A 21,275-nucleotide genomic window follows, 5' to 3' on the forward strand; every position below is an offset into this window, starting at 1 on the left:
ATCTCCTCAACACCAGGTCTTCCTCGCGCTTCTCTACCTACCTCTATACCAGCGTGCCCCAGCTCTCCTACTAGGAAACACCGCTTCTCATTAATGCAAGAACCTCGACCACTACTAGTAACAATGCCTTCCGAAATCGCTGAATCCGGTCAGAAGAGAAAATGCCAAGAGACAGCCAACACAGCTCAGGATACCAAGCGAATGAAGCAGGTAGCCACGGAAGAGAGGATTGAACATCCACGAAAACACAGAGTAGGCTCTGGTACTGCGAAAGCTCTACTCCAACAGTTGCTGGCGAGTGCAAATGTGAGGGCTAGACTGAGTACCCGGGCTCGAGTTTATACTCTTTGGCACTGGCTCGAAGACCTCATGATGGATGTCTCCGAGCTAAATCCTGCCACGCAGGCTAAGGGTAATGAAACTGATCCCAAGAAGGCAGACGAGCTTCTCCTTCGATACTGCCATATGTGCAAAATGCTGGGAGTCGCTCTGACTGAAACAGCACTTGAGTTCCGGGCTCGTGTCAAAGACGGTGAAAAAGTCTGCAAATGGTCCAGGTTATCAGAATACGGAGAGAGAGAAACCTTACTTTATTTAGAATATGTCTGGGGCCCAGAGCCCAGGTACCTAGCTGAAAAGGGCCCCAAAAAGTACCTGAGGCTCTGGAGGGATCTGGCCAGAAAAGAGCAAGACTGGAACGTTGTTGCAAACTGGCTAAATCGTTCAATCATGGACAGGATGATAAGAAGATTTTTAAATGTACATTTGGAATTTGACGTCCTCGGATGTGACATCCTCAAAGCGTTGAGTATGAAGGGACCAGTGGAGCCTGTCTCACAGCAAGAGCTAGAACTGGCCGACGCTAATCTGGGCAGAAATGGAATGCTATGTTGGAAGCGGATGGATCGTATGCATGCGAAAACCAAAACGGCAGAAGCGTGACAATCGTGCAGTTGGATATAGGTCATGCTGAGATAGAAATAATCATCTACCTGGAAAACACAATGACAGAATAAACGAACGCAAAGATGTGCTCGTTTGCAAATATGACTCGATAGCATGTTTACATCGTCATTCATTTACTTTGATTTTACGCTGTGCTCCATTTCCCAGCGCCTTGGTAGCACCCTTAATGCTAGCTATTTTTCTTTTACCGTAGCAAGGTTTCTAATGCCAATAAAAAAAGAATTTTTCTTCTTGCCACAAATAGATGTAATCATATCCACTATATAATTATAAGTGTGTAGTCTTGTCGCTGTTTACCCCAAGACCACGATATTTGTCCATCTGGATGACTAAAAGCATGGCCATGTAATTGTCATCTCACCATACTTAGTACGCGTTACTCATAAACATTATTTCATCAGTATCTCGTGACTATATCTCAAGCATTGCTACTAGACATTGTGAAAGCACCGACTGGGGACCTCCGAGACACAAGCGCAGGGCGAAGGATGCATGATCCACATGTCCAGACTACATTTTACCGCGATGAGGATTTTTTTGGCGTTCACTCTTTCCAATGCGGTGGCATAAATTGTGATTATTCTGCAGGGTAATCCTTTTCCCTACTCTCACAAGTCCCCTCTTCATCTGCTAGGGGGTCAGGCCATGATAAACCTGTCTAACTTGCTCTTCTACTCTTTATTCCATAGAATCTACCGGCTATCATCCGTGAACCACACTTTCTTGGCCTGATTATATTACGTTAATGGACGCTGTTCTCACACTTGATAAATGAATGTCCTTCAAATTGGAACACCACTCTCATGATACGCTATCTATCGTGAATTCTGACTCTCATCAAGTCCATCATAAATGCAGGAACTCATTAAAAAATAGTGAGAATCTATGCAGCCACATCCCTCCTCCAAACCTTCATAGGCATCGGCCCGGAATTAAGATTCGTCGTCTCATGCCTCTCCGGCTCCCAACCCGGATACGGCAAAGCAAAGTCGAACCGATGCACAAGCGAAGCAACCAGGATAGTCTGCTCAAGGTAGCTAATATTGCGTCCGATACACCCCCTAGCACCAGTACTAAACGGGATGAAATACGGCTGCAGCTCCTTCCCCTTCTTCCCTAGCCACCTCTCTGGGCGGAAGGCCTCAGGATCCGGGAAGATAGACTCATTGCGATGGACTACATATGCTGACATCCCGACCGAGGTGTTACCCGCAATATGGTCGGAGAGAATCATAGTACCTTCAGGCGGGGTACGTCGCGGAAGAGCAAACGACACGGGTGGGTACAACCGGAGGCTCTCGTCAAGACAGGCCCGAAGGTACGGGAGATGCTTGACTTTGTCGTATGGCGCGACGATCTCATCGTCGTCCAGAACGCCGTCAATCTCTTCCCGCAATTTTTCAAGACACCTTGGGTTATTCAGCAGGAGAAGTATCACATTGCTGAGCGAAATGGCGGTTGTATCAGACCCGGCGTTCATCATGATACTAATTTCTGCAACAATCTCGCCCCATTCCAGATTATGAGGAACATTAGATTTATCTGCCATCAGCGCAGAGAAGAAATCATCAAGCCGCTCGCCATTCTGATAGCGCTTCCACCGTATCGTGGCGCGGTTGTAGACGATACCATCCCAGTCTTTGTTAAGCTTCCATTTCCGGTGGTATGTCGGAGACAGGATCTTGCTAGCTCGCACCAGTGTTTTATACCAGTCGTAACACCAGACTAGAGTAGCTGTTGCTGAGCCGGTGGCGAAGAGGCAGTCTCGGAAGTGTACTTTCTTTGTCGTGCCGTCCATTGACTCTGATGTGATTAGATCGTTCCCCTGGTCGAGGAACTTGATGTCCTCGCTTAGACCAATGTTCGCAATAGCTGCGATGGTGAACAGGTTGGTCCACATGCGGTAGTCGATTGTGAGGTCCTTCTGAAGTGGGCGATGACCCTTAGGTAACGGATCAGTGCATTGTGCATCAAAGGCTTTGATAAGACGGTTCGTCATGTCGGCGACCTTGTATTCCCATGTTTCTAAATTCTTGAGCGCGTATGCGCTGGAAAGGACTTTGCGCTTCCGAGCGTGCTTTCCCTTGTCGACGACATCGGCTAGGTGGAAGTGTGGCCCGGCTAGGGTGGAGTAAAATAGGTCTTTTGTACAGGTTGTTCCGTGGCCGTAGATGTCTTTGATAGCATCTGGGTCTGCATAGGATAGATAGTTGGGTCCGATTCGGACGACGGGGTGGGTTTTGTGTGCTTCGAGGAGACGCTTGTAGCGGATACCATTGTGCGAGAAGTATACGAGGGGTAGATCTGATATGCCGGACCAGAATGTGAGGTTTGGGTATTTTCGGAAGCCTTTGGGGTCGCGGAAGTAGTTGATGATGGGGATGATGAAATAGTAAATGGTGAGAAGGCTAAGAAGAAGGATGACTATCGGGATGTACATTTTGCGTATTGGTTTTTTGAATTGCACATCTACATGTTCAGTTCGTCTTAGACATGAACCAGTTTATATGTTCTTCTGGTTATAGATGCATGATACTGATGCTGCAGTAATGTATACTGCCCGGATCGAAATGGAAGCACTCGCCGAACAAACCCCAAAACGGTTAGTGCCGGCGAGATGATCCCAAAGCGGTGGCATGCAGTGACCCGTTGGTTGGCGATGCGTCGCAGCGACAAGATCCTAGAGAATCTCTGCATGATTGCACAGTCCCTGAATCGCCTTGGTAGAGGCTTATAGTATTTCTGTTTTGCGACTTTTAGTAAGGTAGCACTCATAATTCAGTGCATGTTTGATTCCGTCCAGCGGCCATTGACGCTCTTCCTCCCGTAGGAGACGCTCCCCTACAGCCTCGGGGGAAATGATTGCATCTTTCATTGAAACCATAAAGAGGTACTTCACGCCAGGAGACTTGAGCCTGTGCAGCTGTACCGTCTTTCGTCCGATATATGAAGGCACCAAGAACCCTACACTATGAAGCACTATAACCGATCTACGGGGGAGTGGGGTTGTTACCCTGCCATAAAAGGAATAAACCATGTCCAACACTCGTGCAGCATAACGGCGATTGAAGCAAGCATGTCAGACTAATGGAAGTTCATGCTTTATCTACAAGTCTCATCGCATCACGCGCTAATACACGAGACATGGCTGGTTAGGGGACCAGGGGGTCTTTGCGAAGTGGAATGCGGGGATCGATCAGCGACAATGGCAACTCTAGACCTCAATTACACTCATTATCTAAGTGACGCACATGAAGAATGAAGAATGAATCATGAAGCTCAAAGTCGGTAAGAAACATGGTGGTGAACCCCCGCATAAGAAACAAGTAGTCCATGCGGGGTTGAACTGCTGACTGACGGGGCAACCCTCGGCGAATCCCTCCCGTTTTGACATACTATCTACTCTTTGTTCGACTCTGCCCTCATCACTCACACTCAAGTATTACTGATGCCTTCACGGCGTGATCCCTGGTTTGTTTCCCTCCTTTTACTTCTAGTATCACAGTTTACTGACTTTTTTTACAGCCAGCATTGCCGAAGTATGAGGGGTTCTTTCCGATTTGTTGTCTCTTTAGACGCTAATTATATATCTTGATCCCACACAGAACATCATCTGAAATGTGAATCTTAACCAGACCCACCAAGCACAACTTAGTAAAGACATAGCTAAAAAATTCACCGACAGGTGACGACAACCGCTCAGCATGCAATAGATGCCAGATCGCCGGACGAAAATGCATTCGCTCGCGACCCAAGCTCAAATTCCTCAACAGCACGAGCGCTGAATACGAGTATGCCTCGGGGAGACAAAAGCAGCGCAGTCCATCCACAACAGGTGCGTTGGTAACATGCAACTGCAAGAATATACTGATCCAACATACATACGCAGACGTATCGTTCGAATACGTCGACGAAACCCCCGCCGTGGCAGCTCTATATCAGCATGAATCTACTCCACCCGCAAACCATCCAACCACACCAGACGCCTTCACCAGCCCTACAACAACAACACCTCTCGTCCCATGGACCACATCATCCCCGGAAACATTTCCCAATACCTCCCCCACAACCTGGAGTCCACCCATCCAGGCTCCACAAGCCCATCTCACGCTAGAAGAAGCATGCTTGCTGCGCTACTTTTCCGAAACACTAGCTAAATGGGTACGTTAGTTTCCAACTCCCAAGCCACATTAAACATCTCCAACTCTAGTACAAAGTTCGACATCGGCGACCCATCCCAATGCTTCACCACAATCGTCCCCCAACGTGCTCGAACCAGTCCCCCTCTCCTGGACGCCGTCCTCTCCGCCTCAGCCCGCCACTTCAGCACCCTCCCGCACCACCAACAACTGGATATCACCCGCCGGTATGGTCTCCCTCATGGCCTGACCATTGATGAACCCTCCACTCTGCATTACCATAATCGATGCATCGCGCATCTCCGCTCCGTGAGTACAGAGCCGAATGCTATTCTGGATGAGAATCTCCTTGCTGCGGTGGTGACGTTGAAGTTTTATGAGGAGCTTGATAGTATGTAATTTCCCCTTCTACCCGTTCACCGTTAAGTAGGGATTGGAGGACTAAGGGGTAATGTATTGTATAGCACCCTTCCACCCCCACCCGACGACAACCGCTATTCGCGGCTTGCAGGTGTTTCTGGAAGCGCAGGCCCGTCCGACTATTACGGGTAGTTCTACTTCGTGGGGTCTGCGGCAGAGCGCCTTCTGGGTAGGCGTGCGCCAGGAATTCCACATGGCGTTTACGCAGCAGCGCCCGTTCCGTATTCCGCTGGATATATTGGACTTGTATCCTGCTCCGGGGGCTACGTCGGCGGATCATGAGTGGGTGAATGCGCTGTTGATACTAGCTGCGCATGTGATCCAGTTCTGTTTTGATGAGGGGGCATCGCGGAGTGTTGTGACGTATCGGGAGTTAGTGCGGAAGAGGGATGACTGGGTAAGAACGTGTCCGGAGTCTTTTGAAGCGGTTTACTCCGACGATGGGGACGGGGGAGGATTCCCGAATAGATGGTATCTGGATGGATGTCAAATTGTGGCGGCGCAGAGTTTGGGGTTTATTCGCATTCTGCTGGCGACGTATAATCCTTCGCTGTTGGGGGTGAGGATGGGTAGGATAACAATGGCGACGGAGAAGGAGGTCAAGGAGGCAGTGTGGGAGGTTTGCGGGGTGGCAGTGTCGAATCGGCAGTCGCCGGCGGGGATGGTGATTGCGTCGTTTGCTGTGGTGGTGTGTGCGGAGTGGTTTGATGATCGGGGGGAGCAGGAGAGGTTGAGGGGGTTCGTGAGGGAGATGAGGGGGGAATGTAATTATTGGCCTGGGGTAGAAATGGAGAGGAGATTGGAGAGGGTGTGGAATAGCCATAGTCAATAAGTCGCTATGTATGTGGTTGATTGGCGCTGGAGAGTTTAAAGAGATGGAAAGTATGTTGAAAACCATGTTGTTGACCGTGTAGGAGGAATATATGTGTAAGTGGTATGTATCTCCAATCCACCACCAGAAACAATCAGCTCAAGGAATGAACAAGAAGGTAAATAAATAATCACAAATCAAACAGTCAGCACAAAAGCAACCTATATACCAAAAACCAGGATATAATATGATACAACGCCAATTCCAACACCGCACCATGGCGCAAAGACACAACATTCGGTTCAGGTCCCGTCCATCAATCAGTAAGTCAAAATCAAAGTGGTAATCGGACAATGCGTAATCGTCAATCGTACATGCGGTAGAGGTTAACGCGATGCTTGCTTGCTGGGGAATTCGCTTTTTAGGGAAAGATAAAGAGTAGGTCACGAGTCGAGGATGGCCGCGATAAGGAGTGTGAGGATATCAATCGAAGACATCGGAGGAATAAGGAAGGTATGGATGCGACTAGTAATGCGATGATTCATTTTCGGAGTCTGTGCAACGAGCGATTCGTTAGTTCCACACCTAAAATGATCGATGATTCGGATTGCAAAGGTTGACGGGTAAACGTACAGCCTGACTCTACATCCCTCGCTACCGGCGCGGGCATCTTCCCGGGCATACTCATCGACTCGCGTTGGAAGATGCCCAGGTTCTTCAGACGGACAGTTCGCATGTAGGATTGTTGCTCGGCGGGATAGTTGTAGCGTTGTTGGGGGGCCTCAGGCCAGAATTGTTTCGTGAGCGCGGCCCCCAGTGAGACGAGGGCGAGGCACACGACGATGACGATGACGATGATGGCCGAGTCACTGAGCTTGGTCATGATGAAGCGACTTGTGGTATATACACCAACTCTCTAGAAATATATTGGTATTTGGGGATATTTGTTGATGGTATAGAAATGGTGGCGTTCAGCGATCGCAAATTGCCGTGGTCTGTGCTGGTTGCTAGCTGCCGGTGTGGATGTATTTGGTGGATGGAGTTGGAAGTGTGTATGTGTGTAGTGAGTGGTGTGATGTGTAAAGCGGATAAGCGGATCCGAGTTTAACGCATCAACTTTGTTTGGGGCGGGGAATCTAACGGGGGAGGGAGGAAGGAGGTAATGGTGTGAGTGTAAATATACGGTCGGTAGAAGAGAAGAAGAGGAGAAGAGGAAGAAGAAGAGAAACAGGAGGGATGGATGAGACACGCTGGGATGGAGGAGTTCGGAATAAGAATGCTGATAAGCCCGCAGCGATGAAAAATTCAAGCCGGTTTTTGGCTCCACTGTTTATTTATAAATGGGTCAAGTGGTGAGCTGGTTGGATGGTTCAGTTGCTGCTGCTGATGATTGGGTTGGTTTGCTGGTTGCCCACGCGGCCACTGCCAGTATTTGTGTACGGTAAGTAAAAAGGTACATTCAGTGCCCTTTCATCGCATTACGCCGGCATCTCCCAAAAGCCTGGCAGAGAGTAGCCCCATTGGCTGCGGCCGTGCCTGGAGAGTATATGATTGGCCGATGATGTGACCAGAGTGGGCCTGGAAGAGGGGACTGATGATGAAAGACCAAAAAACACCCCGAAAAACACCAATGACTAATGGCGACCTGAGTGCCAGGATGTGGTCGGTAAGATTCGCATTGTTCGACAGATACGCCCGATACGCAGATCACGAGTGCCCGGGAAGGGGAAGAATGGGCGCCCGCGTCGTGACTCTCACTTCTCGCGACAAGGCAGCATACTCGGTTTGCTCCTCTACTTGCTTCACATTGTTTGGTTGCCGGATATATCTTTCTTTACACATTATTGTGCCCAGTCTTCGCTACCAGTCTTGTTCTGCCTACCTGGTGGGCTCCTCACCTGGTCTCGACGGGTCTACTGGCCAACGCGGTTCCGCCGTTCCCGAAAGCTTGATCGGCCGGATCGGTGCCTGGCAACTATTGTCCTTGCCTCATTGGAGGCTCATCATGCGCAAGTCTGAGTGTGCCCACCGTCTGCTTGAGTGACAGCACAGCCAGGCAGCAAGATCGACCACCTGGCTGACTCGATCATCTTAAAATAATGTCGTGGTTCTTGTATACTAGTTTTTGGACTTCATTAATTACGTACTTTAGCTTCTTGCTGACTGCCTCGTCTCTGCCGTATTCGGATTCTGAAACACGGGTGGAGCTGAAACATCCTTGATCGTTCTGCCACACCACCGACGTAATAATCACTCCGGCCGATCGTCACTCTCGGTCGCTCACCACCAACTGTCTACTTTCGCCGTGTGAAAATCAAGTCCAGTTCGCCGTGATACAAGACGAAACAATCCCTCGACCGTTTGATCAAATCTATCTCCGCATTTCCTGGCGCGAACTGTACATCGAAAGTCGTGACTAGTTGTGCCACTGTTGCCCTCAGATTCTGAAGAGCCAATGGCTTTCCAATGCAGTTGTAGGTACCTAAAATCAAATTTATTCACCATCAGCCAATGAACCTAGTCTGATCGCCTCTACTCTAGGCAGAACACATACCGATGTTGAATGGAACAAAGGCCGATTGATCGTTGATCAGCTCGGGCTGTTGGTACCACCGCTCCGGGATAAACTCTAGCGGCTTTTTATAGCTCAATTCCGCTAGTCCGTCGTTAGTCCACTGGCTCTTTCGCCGCTCTGCCCGCCGGAATTGACTTACACCGTCCCATCGCAAGCACTGGATTTATAACCGTGGTGTTGCCTGGGATGGACACTCCATCCACCGTAATGCCCTCAGGAGGCATTATCCGCTGTACTCCCGACGGAACCGCCGGATATAGACGCATGGCTTCGTTGATGGCACCGTTGAGGTGTGCCAAGTGACCAATATCGCTGTCGTAAAAGTCGCCAAGGCGTCCATGCTCATTGACAACTGGGGCCAGTTCGGCACGAAGCTTCTCAACCTCGTCAGGATGATGGCAGAGCTCATAGAACAAAGAAACAAGCGTCGAGGCGGTGGTGTCACTGTCCGTGTGAGACAGGCATGGGTGACTACTTCCAGGGGAGCACTCACCTCCCAGCAACAATAATTAGCCGCGAATCTCCTCCCAGCCACTGCTGGTCTTCCTTCCCAGGCTCTTTGCCTTTGAAGGGTGCTAGGAGCGCTGCGCTGATGTCGGGCACATCAGGCTCGTTCTGTTTGGTCAGCTCACCGAACGGGACGAAAGTACGATGGAAGCTCACCCTCATTCTCTCCACCAGCCTCGTCTCACAGTAATCCAGGAACTTGTACCATCCACTTTTGAGTCCTGGAACCTCCAAGACCATTCGAAACAGCCACATGGGTAGATTGCTGCCAACAAAATCCATTGTCTCCATCATAATCTGTGTGGCCCAATGGTACTCGCCTTGCTCAAGGCATCCAAAACCCTCTCCGAATGCCAGGTCTCCCATCACGTCATAGGTGTATAGGTCGAACCACTTGGTCACGTCCACAGGCTGACCCTCCCTTTCTACCAACCGATCCACGAGCTGTTGACGGTACTTGCGCACGCGATGCTCATACCCGCGCAGCTGCTTGCTGCCGAACGCGGTGCTCCATAATCTCCGGCGCTGCTGGTGCTCGGCCGGGTCTCGACTCGTCTGCAATGACTTGTTAGGATGGGAGTGGTCGTACCAGCCGCTCTTCAGGCAGCGCGAAGATGGGCCATGAATGATGTTGACAGCCTTGGGGTCGATGACGGATAGAGTGGAGGGTCCAATCCGGACGTAGGGCCCGTACTTCTCATGCAGCTCAGTCAGCTTGATATGTCTGTTGTTGTTTTTCATCTGTGAACAGAGCCACAGATCCGATATTCGGGCGGGCCATGGACCAGGGAATGCCCCCAGTGGATGGAACGCCAGACGATAGAGCAGTAGACTGCTGAATATGCCAAGGAGATAGGTTGCTGCATGCAAGGAGACGGTGACCAGGGCCTCTTGCCATGCGATTCCCCAGGACACATGCAGGTAAGCGACCGCAGTGGCGTTCAGCACACCGAAAACCTGCGTATAGGTGGTGCCGTAGAGTTGATGCTCGCCTCGCTGGAAATACGTAAGATGCGAAAACACGCCCACTAGAGCGGCGGTCAGCATCGAGGACACCATGGTCGGGTCGATGTGGCTTGCAAGAACTGAGGTTGCGACTGGAGTTGCAACTGGGGTATACAGGCAAGCGTTAATTTACTCTGTCCCGTATGCTTTATATTAATCAAGCGGGGTGAGCAGTGGGCGGCAGCTCAGTCGGTGCACTAAGGACATGATGAGCCAGCAGACGGGTCAGCTTGCATTGCTCGTGCACACCCCTGCAAGTGGATGACCCCTCTTCACTTGGCGTCTGGCTCCAACTCAAGCATCATCCTAGCACGGGCACTCTATGATAGTACAATCCGACCACTGACAATTATACAAACCGTTGGTCAGCAGTCCACCAACAGATATGACAGCACTACTACGTACACGCATGCCGCTGTCAGGTACTCTGAAGAACGAGGCTTTCAATACCCCCAAACCGGTCTCGAGGGCTATAGGCTAGCTGCATGCTGGGTGGTGTGGGATATATGCAGGCCTCTTCCACCATCGGCATCGAGGTGGTCCGCGCACTCACTGCGAACCAATGGTCGCACTCTTCAGCCAGCTGAGATCTACCAATCCAAATGCTCAAATTGAACGCTTACTCCATGGGAGGCCTGAACTACTCAGTAGTCTCCTACCACTACGGTTTTAATACATTCACAGGGTGCTTCAGTTAACAACACGGCAACAGGTTGGGGTGCAGTTTATCATTAACGACACACACCATTTCCTACAGGTACACATCTCATCTCACCGCTCTCTACTATCAACTTCCTAAGTCTAATAGGTTCAGGGATATACACCTCGGCTTATCTTGAAGGCTGAGACATTCGCGATTAACCCAAGTACCGGCCCTACGCTAAGTCCTAACCGGCTCAATTCGTAGCATCCTCTCCGACCTACTCAATCCACCGAACGAACTGACTGCGAGTCCGTATTTCCACAAGCATGAGATATCCCTCTCTGCCACAGGTAAACACAGATAATATGCCTACTAGAACAAGTAGAGCAACGTTAGTTGCTACTTATATGCTCTTCTCTACAATACCAGACCAAATTAGTACCAGTTATCCTCCGACCGAGACAATAAGAGACCTTAACCAATGCACCATGCTGACTTATTACAATACCACGCTCACATATCCTCCGTAGACACTGGAGTCCTCCTGCCCAAAAAAAAAACAAAAGTCAAAACAAGAAAAAGTTAACAAAAAGCTTATTCAAAATAACAACTTCTTACTTCATAACATAGTTAACCAACCGACCGGTGTGCCGTAATACTCGCTTAGTCATTGACATGTTTATACTCAGCATAACTCACCCATAGCAACTAATGCTACTTACTAATAAATAATGCCATTGTGTGTTAGTTGTGTTATGCTCAGCCAACACCCGCACAATGTCCGAAATCGAATTAGTGAGCCAAGTCGGGCATATTTGACGAGGACCGAGGTATGATTACATTATTCACGATCTGGGTTTTTCACTAAGTATCTATTTGTGTCTGGTAGGTAAAAATAGATGGTTAAGGTAGGCATGGACATTCCTTCTTTTACTACTGATTAAGTTGTGACGATCTAGCTTAGTTTGTCACTTTTCGTGTGTTTGGTGAGAGGTAGAATAACTACTTCAGGGCCTCTGGAAGTGGTAATAGAACGGACAAGCATCACTCTACTCGTAGCCTTAATCAGATCGAAGAGAATAATGTTAATGCTCTCTCTAGCATTGAAGCCTATATACACCGAGAGCCAGGACAAATATTCACATGCACACACATCAACGATAAGAGGAAATGCCGACGCATCCAGTCCGGCGGTGAAACACAGAGCGTATCCATAATCCACCCCAAGTGGGATGGAAAGCGCGCCTGGATCGACACGGCACTGCGTCATACCTCCCCTCCCCCCTCATCCGGTTTCGGAAAATTGACCGATCCTCCCCAGCTCAAGTCCGATAGTTGGGACACAAGTCCGTACTAGTTATGGCCGAACAAGTAGTCTACTGTCAGATCATGTCTAGCGGGGATCCGGTAGATAGATAAATAGTGAGTGACCGGGTTTGTGTTGCTGCCAGCAGCAAAAAGATGAGTATCGAGAGGTGCCAAGTAAGCGTTCCGGATGCCACACCGGGCCGGGTACGGCAGGGCGGTGATTGGCGGTGGCTGGAAAGGGCAATTGCTAGGGCTAGGGTACGGAAAAGTCACCCTTTTCCGATGGGCGGAAGGGTTTCCCGATCGGGAAACTCAACACTTGACTGACCACCTGGCGGAGATGGGCCCCGTTTTCTCGGTGCGGTTATCGCAGGCAACGAAAGAATGGTTGAGTCATTCAGAATTCAAGCTGAATTTCTGAAGTCCTGATTGGCCGTGGCAGAAAATCAGTCCTCACATCGCCGCAATTGCTGGTGAAGAAATGCCCGGCCTTCGGTATTGGCGAACCCGCCGATCCCGAACGCGGGAATAATCCGACACATACGCGTCAGGGACGCCCCGATCCAGTCCCTGCTCACCCGACTCAATCGGTCCGACGCCGAGAGTTGCATGGGCCGATTGTAGAGATCAAGCCCGAGCAGGTGGATTGGGGTACTGACCAGCTGAATGGAGGCCGGAATGGCGAGCTGCGCGAACAGGATCTTGAGGTACTCGCTGGAGGCGATGGAGTCCGGGATGGAGGCCGAGACCATGGCGGGGAGACTGAAGGAGCCGAAGATGGTGAGGGCATCGCGCACCAGGAAGGCCGAGTAGGTGGCAAAGGGGATGGTGCGGCTGACCGAGCGGAGGATCTTGCTTTGGGACGGAGCAGCAGAGGTCGTGGTCTTGGGAGCAGGAGTGGGAGTGGTGGGGTTGCTGTGACCGAACAGCTGGGCGAATTTGACATCCTTCCAGATGCCCACGGACGAGTTGACCACAAAGGTACTCATGAACGTGGCCACCCCTGCCATAGCGTGGTCGACGTGAGGGTAGACCTGGTCCAGGATGGTCTCCGTGGCATTGGCGGCCGCAAAGGTGGCTGTGTAAAGCGACCAGACGAGCAGACTGGGTCGAGAGGTCAGGAAGGTGGCAGGCTGTGTGATGGAGAGCCAGAGGTGTCGGCGGAAGGCAGGGAGCATAGGTTGGTTGTGCGACGACTTCTCAACGACCAGTCTAGGTGGTGATCAGTACAACAGTCAGGTAGGTGAACGAGAGAGGAAGCTCCTACCTGTCCAGGATCATGACGGCAGGAGTGACCAAGGCTGCCGAACCTGCAGCAACCATCACATCCGCCGTCAGGAAATCACCCAGCCGACTGCGGTGCCCCGCAAAGGGCAGGGACTGATGAACAGGGAAGTCGAAATCCATGCTGTCGAGCAGCGAGCCACTCCTAGCCCTGACTGGGGAATCAGATGTAGTGGTGGGGTTGGATGCAGAGCAGTTCTATGGCAGATGACACAAAGGAAAGTCGAAGCAAGGGAACGACGTGGGAGGAGTGGTATACTGAGGGGTGGTTAGTATACAAAGGGAGTATAGATGGGGGAATGGTGGGGAGCTACTGACCTAGATAGATGGAGAGTATGTACCGCTGAAAGCAACGCTGAACCGGGGTAAAAAGGAGTGAAAGAGTAGAGAGTATAATGAGGGACCAACAAAAGGAGTGGACAACCCCGGGTTCAAGGCTTATAAGAAACGAGATAGAGTCATGACCGCCCGCATCACCAGGTTGTCCAACACACCGTGAATCAATACTTACTCCTACTAATCTCCCACACAAAACAGGCTGCCGAATCGAGGGGGAGACGATATTCGGCGGCAAGGGCCAATGGCATCAACCGGGCCGGGACCCGGGTACCCTCGGTGATTTGGCGATAGGCACCGCCTTACCCAAGCCGGCACTCCCTGTACCTAATGAAAACTGAGGCTTTTTTGGGTTGAGGTGGAGCGTGTTCTAGAAGGCATTGCCAGGACAGGTGAGTTGGCGATCCACCACCGATGATGCTGTTCGTTGTGCTGCTGCTTGGAGTGGAGGGGGTGCCTTGGGAAGCCCTAACGTGCCTGGCCGGGTGGCCGCCCTCCGCATGATCGGCCGATTTGCAGGGTTCACTGGATGGTATCTGGCACACGTAGACTTCTCAACAACATGCCGGAGAGAGGATGAAACAGACCGACGGGGACTGTCATCTTGCTGGCAAGTCGTTGTACCTGGGTTAGGGCCGATTTGAATGCTTAGGGGTGGTCGCGTGGTGCTGCAGCCAGTCCAGGGACCCTACAGTGCACGAGTCGATACTCTGGCGGACTAGGGCCTGACGATGAGCTAATATCTCCCCATGATTTTCAATAAATTAGTCTAATACTTATACTTAGGCATCGCACTGCCTGGTTGGGCCAATCAACGTGCCGGATCCCGAGCATAGATAAGCATCGCAGATGCGCCCCTCTACGGATCCACTGCTGGGACGAGGCCACAGTACGCCAAACTGTGTATTCACATAGTTTCGGGTCTACGTTCTTCCCCCTTACATCTCATTCTTTGATGCCCTGCCATATCATCTCAAGTCATAAAGCCACTTCATTGCTCTCGGGCTTATTTCTTCGTCTACCGTAAATCAAACCTGTCCCGCATGTGCCTGCAAATCCAGCCTGGTCAAAAAACCATAAACGAATGCCTGTAGCAACAGAACGCTTCCAAATAATTCACAGAAAAAATTGATCTTCATGTTCGCACCGAAATCCTCTATTCCGAGGGTCGTGTCGAGGATTCTCGACGTGGGTGTTACCGGCATAGGTATCGGCGCGCTGCTCACATGATCACACAGCACGAATTCTGCTTCTTCGCAGAGGTGTAGAACATCTTCGACTGGGCACTGAGCCCCTCCGACTTGGACACGAGATCATCAATCTTCTCTCCGCGTTCGAGGACCTGGTTGGGGAGTTAGCACCATTCTGCCCACAGGTATGCGCGCAGAACATACGCTCTCGATAGTCTTATGCAAAACGATCTTGGTCTCATCCAGCTCCTTCTGAATCTTGAGGATGCTATCCACCTGGTGCGGGTCCTGGTACGCCTGAATATAGGTCTTGAGGGAGGGGAAGGGCACCGGGTCACGGGAGGCGGCGGCGTTCGGGTTCAGGGAGAGGAACTCATCCAGCATCTTCGAGAGGATCTGGTGAGCAGCCAGGGACGGGTACTCATTGTCGCTAATAATCACTCCGGCGATGCCTTGGGTTCGCGCGTAGACGTGAAATGTGAAATCTGTAGCGACCGGCGGTCAGGGGCTGCCGCAGAGGGGGTGAAAAGATGACCCCGAGGGACGCCAACTTGCCTTGCTCTTGAATGTCCTGTCTTTGTCCTTGTTTCGTCCGTTCGGCCACGGTCTTACTGAACATCGTCATGAATTCGCTGACGCTGCCCTTGGTGAAGCGCGAATAGCTGCTGAGATCGCGCTCGGCGCAGAGCTCCACGGCGGGAGCTTGAGCATTTTGGAGAATCTGTCCAGATGAACGGGGTCAGACAGCCGACACGATGAACAGGTAACATCCGTCATTCCTTACCCCGAGATAAACGAGCTTCATGATGGCGAGGGTGAGACTGGGAGAGGCTGACGTCGTTGAGCTGGCAAAGTTGCGGGGATTCCCAATGAAGGGTCCCGACCGTCCTTCACCGCCCTCATGCCTGAGGCAGCGACACATGCATCTTCTCTTCACTTCCCTTGACTTCCCGCCCACTTCCATCTACTCTTGCCTCTCTTCAGCCTTCGTAAATGCACTGATGTTCTGGCATGATCGGTACCCTGATGACGTTCAATCCTCAGCTGGAATGTGGCTTGTTGCTTGATTCCTGGGTCGGTCTCTCTGCCAAGATGCACAGCTGCATTCCAGAAAGTCCACCATCGCATGCTGTGGCACTATATATGCCTTAGTTTTCGGGCATCTATGAAACACACGGGCACTCGATTTACCGGGCTTGCCCCTTCGGGCCTACAGTTACTTTCTCGCTATGCCATCTGCTAAGGTCAAAAATGCAACCTTCCGTGGTGTGAAGGGTTAGCGCAGAAATGCATCAGATCCCTGACACGAGGCTTCAACAGGCGAGGAAAAGTGCTTGTACGCTGCCGTATTTACATTCGCGTTCGACTGAAACATAAGGAATGCACCAGCAAGCTGGAACTCCGCAACAGTATGCTTAAGAATTCTATGTCAATGAAGTGCAATAGTGAGCAATCTGCGGTCAACTCAACCGCTGGTCGTCAGCTCGACGTAACAACTACGCAATGTTGCACATCGTCTTCTACTGGAAGTATGATCCAGGCTTTGATAGACAATTTTTTTGCTTAAGGACAAAGTCGACACTTCATCGCCTTAGAGATGACCAACATTCAGCTGATGCCGACAGGCTATTTACGTAACTATGCAGATAGCGCAGACATCTCGAATACTGCTGAACAGGCCAACATTCTAATGCTTCATGGTCAGAACTCAGTAGCGGGATGCCATCTACCAGCACTGATTTGTTTTGTAGGCCATGGGCAATCCATGGATGTGTTCCATCACAAAACGCACTTTCTCCAAGATGCCCTCAATTCAGGTGGTCCTCAGAGCAACCGATCGCTACCATATCTCAAGCTACATTACAGTGAAGCACCTTTCGACGTGAACGTTCCAGATCTGCAGTCGAAGGTCTGGGGGTATGGAATTTTCGACTGCCAGCGAATCTCAGGCCTTGAACAGAGTGTGCGGCGTGTGCTAGGGCAGCTGGAGCAACTTAATCCGGTAACTGGTATAATCGGATTCTCGACCGGTGCGACCCTGGCGATGATCATTGCATCCTTACTGGAGAAGCAGAATCGCGGCCTTGTATTTGGCGTCCATGTGGGTATACTCATGTAACCTAACTAAGTAATTCTCGGATTAACATTCACAGACCACTCATCCACCGCTCAAGTTTGTCGTCGCATACAGTGGCTTTATGCTAGGCCATCCCATGTACAGAGATCTGTACTACCCGAGGATCTGCACCCCTACCCTACTATACATTGGCGAAGTCGACACAATGATCACACCAAACTCTACATACCGCCTGGCAGAAAGATGCAGTCATGTTGAAATCCAAACCTTCTGGGGGACACATTACGTTCCCAGGAATCTGAAAACAACAGATGCAGCTGTAAACTTTGTCTATCGGTGTTTGGTCGGTGAGCCCGAGAAGGTAGATAAGGAACGAAGCCGGTCGGGACCGAAGACGGTTGAATTGACTCTCAACAAGCGCCAGGAACCGGGAAAGGCGTTCACGGCCAAGGTTCCAAAACGGCGGCTGAGAATGCGGGATGCAACGCTGGGTAAAAAGCCTGCCGGGAGCGCCAAGCAAGGGATGGCTGTCACCACTCGGCTTACCACACGGCTTGTGTAACTCTGCATGTCCTCCACAACAGATCGTGAGATAGGCTCCATTGCGGACCCAGCTGGAAGTTGGGTAATGCAACGGCCGAGTTCAGAATTTTCCAAATGGTCTCGCTTGTGCCTGACATGACCTTCTGGATGCAACACTACTATTCACGCAAACAGCAAGCCTGCCACGAATGCAACAACTTCTAGCGATACTAGCCATGTTCAACGTCAGTCTGGGTCAGGTACGATCTGGCGACACGAAGGCATAAATAGCCATCTTCAACCCTCGCTCTTCTCATCATCATCACCAGCCATTCGCTCAATCATCAGTCTACTTCTATCTTTCAATCCAAATCAATCTTCATCTATCACTCACTCGAGTCAACCCTCCACAGTCACAATGAAGTTCACTGCTGCTGCTGCTCTCGCTCTTGCCACCGTGGTTGTGGCTCAGCCCTCCGTCCGCGGTCGCTCTGTCACTCACATCCCTGCTCCTGCTGGCATGACTGTCTCCCAGGGAGCCGACTCTTGCGGTGACAACGCCCAGCTCTCTTGCTGCAACAAGGCCACTTATGCCGGTGACACCACCGACATTGACAGCGGTTTCCTGTCTGGCGTCTTGAGCAACCTCCTTGGCGCTGGCTCCGGCTCCCAGGGCATTGGCCTGGCCGATGAGTGCTCCCCACTTGACCTCCAGGGTATGTAATTCGCTGCAGGATACAGACTATCTCTAACACATATCAAATAGCCCTTAACATTGTTGGTCTGCAAAACTTGCTCAACGACCAGTGCGAGCAGACTGCCGCCTGCTGCCAGGGCAGCGGCAGCGACACTGTAAGTGATAAATTACCGATCCCTTTTCACAACCTCCATACTGATGTGTATCGCAGGAGGGCAACCTTATCGGCGTGGGTCTTCCCTGCCTTGCTCTGGGATCGCTTCTGTAAGCGCATGGTCATAGCATAGACTATCCATTCAGTTACATTATGGATTTTATCATCTCGTCTAGTTCTGGTTCCGTGTTGAACCAGCTATTAATAAAACTTTGAATCTCTGATTCTATTGATATTTCCTCCTGCTCTAGTTTTTCTACCAGTATCTTCTATCTTAATATTGTATCCTGCTTTTCATCTGCCATACATCATTATTCAGATAGAGATCGAGACTGGAGTAGATTGCTCGTATCTTGGCGTCAGGAAAGCCTTCCAAGACCCGTGCTCGAACTGCATTGTGATATATTGCCTGTAGTCAATATTCTGTCCTGGGACCTCGTCCAAGTCAAACTGGGAAAAGATATTGGCGGTCAACATTCTAATTTCTGCCATTGCGAAGCTGTTGCGTTCGAACAATCAGTATTATAGAGGGGCAAAAGAGTTATAAAAGAAAAAGAAAGGAAAGGAGAGGAACGTACTTCTTGCCAATACAAGAGTGCTTCCCAGCAGAAAATGGATAGTAAGCGTGCATGCTAGATACGGAGTGTTAACACCCCGCCTTATCGCCCAACGACAATAGTTCGACCTACTCAGGTGCAGGCACATCAGAAGGCCGAGGATCCAGCCACCTCTCAGGCCAAAAGCGCAAAGGGTCAACCCAGTATTTCAGATCTCGATGAAGCTGCCTATAAGACGCAGAGACGATCGTGTGGGCAGGGAGATAGTATCCCATTAAATTGATCGGAGTGTTCCCAGTCCGACGGCCCATTTCAGATGCTATTGGATGTAATCGGAGCACTTCTTTGATGCATGCCTCCAGGTACTCGTACTCAGGAGACGTTCTGACTGTCTTGCTCGAGATGGTTGGATCACTTGGTCGAAGCACCGGTAGGCTCTTCAACAATTTCTCCTTTATTTCGGGATTGCGTAGGGTTTCGAGGCAAAAGCAAGCGATTGTTCCCGACGTGGTTTCGGACCCGGCTAATAGTATCTCGGCCATCTGATCGACAACCTCCCTGGTCCCCATTTTGACTCCGCTGTCTGGCCTTTCGCCGTTCTCGAGCAGGTGTTGGAGAAGATCGGGGCGAACACTCTTAGGTTTTGCTTTCCTATGGCCTGCCACCGCGGAGATGGCCTATTTGGTTGTCAGTTAATTTGCTCATCCTTGGGGATTTTTCACGGGATGTAAGTACAGCAATCATCTCTCGTGGCCAGTCAAATTCGATGTTCAGACCAAGCCTTCTTAGAAGGCGCTTAATATAAACAAACTAGTTCTGTGTTATCATGTTGCTCACTTGGTTCTCTAAGCAGGAAATATTGTGTATTACCTGATATCTGCGAGTCATCCCTTTGAAAATCGCCGTTGGGATCGACCGCCATACGCTTTCATCGAATTCAAGTTCCAATTTCTTGTTTTTGTTCGTCTGTCCGAATCCGTTGCCAAAGGAACATTCTCCCATACTTATTATTGAGATAATGTCAACAAATACAAAATATCCTTGTTGGGTTCGAATTGGCCGGAGGACACTCACATGTCAAGTGCCAGGCTATGGAGGTCTTGCATAAGGTCCGTAACTACCAGCTCTTTCTGTCCCCTTGACGTCGGAGATGACAACAGATCCACGTATCGATTGATAAGGTCACCCACACATTCCGAGAACAGGAACTCGAGCCCATCAACATATGCTATTGTGAATGCTGGAGATAAAAACTTCTTCAGTCGCTTATGTGGATCTGGTCGACTAAGATGAGATCAATAACAAATTATTGCCAATTGCCTTCACCTTTACCGATACAGTAGGGCGCTTACATCTCTCCAAACAATCCAGGGCTGCTTCGATCTCTGGATATTTCTGCATACATTGTGACCTTTGGCAGATCAACTGTCACAAGGATGGCCTAGATGGCTTCTTTGTCTGATATCCACACTTGTCGCGGTCCGAGGCGGAAAATAGGACCGTATTTCGTGTGGGATTTCTCCACAGCTTTCCATATCGTTCCTTTCGCGAATGCATAGTTTAAGTGTAATGTTGTCAAGGCAGCATACCATGGCCCGGGGATTCGTGAAAGAGGGGACTTGATGGCTTTGGTAACTCCTATGATGTAGTTGAAGAAAAGTAGAGCAAGGATGAATAGTGGTGCCCAGTGGAAGTAGACTGGAAGTCGTTCCGAGATGGTCTCCATATTAGAGGGATAAGCAATCAGTTGTGGTGGAGAATGTCTTATGTGTCAGAATGGTTACTGTATGAATAGATATTGACATGATCGTCTGAAGAAACAAAGCAAGGACAGCATTCTCAACGGTGGAGCTACTAGTTGCTTATAAGCATACCAGTTCACTGTTCTGCAAGTCGGTTTAAGATTTAATGTCGAACACCCACACGGTACGAACTAGGCAGGCAAACCCCGTTTGACTTTGACATCATGCGTTGCCATATCCGGTCATGGAGGCAATGGAGTGTTGGTTCAGAGAATGTAGGAAGTCATGAAATCATTGATATAGCCTTTATAAGTTTCGATTCTTGATAGCTCCGCGGAGGAT

The 21,275-nt window shown here is 50.3% G+C and overlaps 12 protein-coding genes across 12 annotated transcripts; 6 read left to right on the forward strand and 6 right to left on the reverse strand.

Moving 5' to 3' along the window:
• Positions 1-123: 123 nt before the first annotated feature.
• Positions 124-942, forward strand: BDQ94DRAFT_170140 (uncharacterized protein; the record flags this gene model as incomplete). Its single annotated transcript, XM_026771423.1, has 1 exon — positions 124-942. The coding sequence occupies one exon, from the start codon at positions 124-126 to the stop codon at positions 940-942; it is 819 nt and encodes a 272-aa protein (XP_026626536.1).
• Positions 943-1,849: 907 nt separating this feature from the next.
• On the reverse strand, positions 1,850-3,406 carry BDQ94DRAFT_178570 (cytochrome P450; the record flags this gene model as incomplete). The annotated part of the gene is made up of 1 exon (XM_026773151.1): positions 1,850-3,406. The coding sequence occupies one exon, from the start codon at positions 3,404-3,406 to the stop codon at positions 1,850-1,852; it is 1,557 nt and encodes a 518-aa protein (XP_026626537.1).
• Positions 3,407-4,238: 832 nt separating this feature from the next.
• BDQ94DRAFT_170142 (uncharacterized protein) lies at positions 4,239-6,357 on the forward strand (the record flags this gene model as incomplete). Its single annotated transcript, XM_026771424.1, has 5 exons — positions 4,239-4,254; positions 4,652-4,801; positions 4,856-5,127; positions 5,184-5,496; positions 5,570-6,357. 5 exons carry the CDS (start codon positions 4,239-4,241, stop codon positions 6,355-6,357), a joined length of 1,539 nt encoding a protein of 512 aa, XP_026626538.1.
• Positions 6,325-7,638, reverse strand: BDQ94DRAFT_143229 (uncharacterized protein). Its single transcript, XM_026766191.1, has 2 exons — positions 6,970-7,638; positions 6,325-6,890 (listed from the first exon to the last, which is right to left on the reverse strand). Exons 1-2 carry the CDS (start codon positions 7,217-7,219, stop codon positions 6,862-6,864), a joined length of 279 nt encoding a protein of 92 aa, XP_026626539.1. The 5' UTR covers positions 7,220-7,638; the 3' UTR covers positions 6,325-6,861.
• A 417-nt stretch (positions 7,639-8,055) lies between these two features.
• BDQ94DRAFT_143230 (uncharacterized protein) lies at positions 8,056-8,456 on the forward strand. Its single transcript, XM_026766192.1, has one exon. The coding sequence runs from the start codon at positions 8,069-8,071 to the stop codon at positions 8,378-8,380; it is 312 nt and encodes a 103-aa protein (XP_026626540.1). The 5' UTR covers positions 8,056-8,068; the 3' UTR covers positions 8,381-8,456.
• Positions 8,457-8,505: 49 nt separating this feature from the next.
• On the reverse strand, positions 8,506-10,580 carry BDQ94DRAFT_30360 (cytochrome P450). Its single transcript, XM_026775450.1, has 4 exons — positions 9,405-10,580; positions 9,051-9,355; positions 8,891-8,992; positions 8,506-8,818 (listed from the first exon to the last, which is right to left on the reverse strand). Exons 1-4 carry the CDS (start codon positions 10,475-10,477, stop codon positions 8,631-8,633), a joined length of 1,668 nt encoding a protein of 555 aa, XP_026626541.1. The 5' UTR covers positions 10,478-10,580; the 3' UTR covers positions 8,506-8,630.
• A 1-nt stretch (position 10,581) lies between these two features.
• On the forward strand, positions 10,582-11,244 carry BDQ94DRAFT_30340 (uncharacterized protein). Its single transcript, XM_026775449.1, has 2 exons — positions 10,582-11,180; positions 11,238-11,244. The coding sequence occupies exon 1, from the start codon at positions 10,685-10,687 to the stop codon at positions 11,036-11,038; it is 354 nt and encodes a 117-aa protein (XP_026626542.1). The 5' UTR covers positions 10,582-10,684; the 3' UTR covers positions 11,039-11,180; positions 11,238-11,244.
• A 3,517-nt stretch (positions 11,245-14,761) lies between these two features.
• BDQ94DRAFT_143237 (uncharacterized protein) lies at positions 14,762-15,409 on the reverse strand. Its single transcript, XM_026766193.1, has one exon. It carries the CDS (start codon positions 15,197-15,199, stop codon positions 15,023-15,025), a length of 177 nt encoding a protein of 58 aa, XP_026626544.1. The 5' UTR covers positions 15,200-15,409; the 3' UTR covers positions 14,762-15,022.
• Positions 14,762-16,046, reverse strand: BDQ94DRAFT_143238 (palmitoyltransferase YKT6). Its single transcript, XM_026766194.1, has 4 exons — positions 15,969-16,046; positions 15,740-15,905; positions 15,389-15,669; positions 14,762-15,336 (listed from the first exon to the last, which is right to left on the reverse strand). Exons 1-4 carry the CDS (start codon positions 15,987-15,989, stop codon positions 15,217-15,219), a joined length of 588 nt encoding a protein of 195 aa, XP_026626543.1. The 5' UTR covers positions 15,990-16,046; the 3' UTR covers positions 14,762-15,216.
• Positions 16,047-16,781: 735 nt separating this feature from the next.
• Positions 16,782-17,823, forward strand: BDQ94DRAFT_170146 (alpha/beta hydrolase; the record flags this gene model as incomplete). Its single annotated transcript, XM_026771425.1, has 3 exons — positions 16,782-16,884; positions 16,936-17,285; positions 17,338-17,823. 3 exons carry the CDS (start codon positions 16,782-16,784, stop codon positions 17,821-17,823), a joined length of 939 nt encoding a protein of 312 aa, XP_026626545.1.
• A 378-nt stretch (positions 17,824-18,201) lies between these two features.
• On the forward strand, positions 18,202-18,748 carry BDQ94DRAFT_170147 (hydrophobin family protein; the record flags this gene model as incomplete). The annotated part of the gene is made up of 3 exons (XM_026771426.1): positions 18,202-18,499; positions 18,550-18,635; positions 18,692-18,748. 3 exons carry the CDS (start codon positions 18,202-18,204, stop codon positions 18,746-18,748), a joined length of 441 nt encoding a protein of 146 aa, XP_026626546.1.
• A 201-nt stretch (positions 18,749-18,949) lies between these two features.
• Positions 18,950-20,917, reverse strand: BDQ94DRAFT_159331 (cytochrome P450; the record flags this gene model as incomplete). The annotated part of the gene is made up of 8 exons (XM_026769063.1): positions 18,950-19,133; positions 19,213-19,266; positions 19,324-19,868; positions 19,927-20,001; positions 20,062-20,194; positions 20,266-20,475; positions 20,544-20,632; positions 20,663-20,917. 8 exons carry the CDS (start codon positions 20,915-20,917, stop codon positions 18,950-18,952), a joined length of 1,545 nt encoding a protein of 514 aa, XP_026626547.1.
• Positions 20,918-21,275: the final 358 nt, after the last annotated feature.

This window comes from Aspergillus welwitschiae, assembly GCF_003344945.1.
Source record: "Aspergillus welwitschiae strain CBS 139.54b unplaced genomic scaffold BDQ94scaffold_15, whole genome shotgun sequence".
In the NCBI taxonomy this organism is placed as follows: Eukaryota; Fungi; Ascomycota; class Eurotiomycetes; order Eurotiales; family Aspergillaceae; genus Aspergillus; species Aspergillus welwitschiae.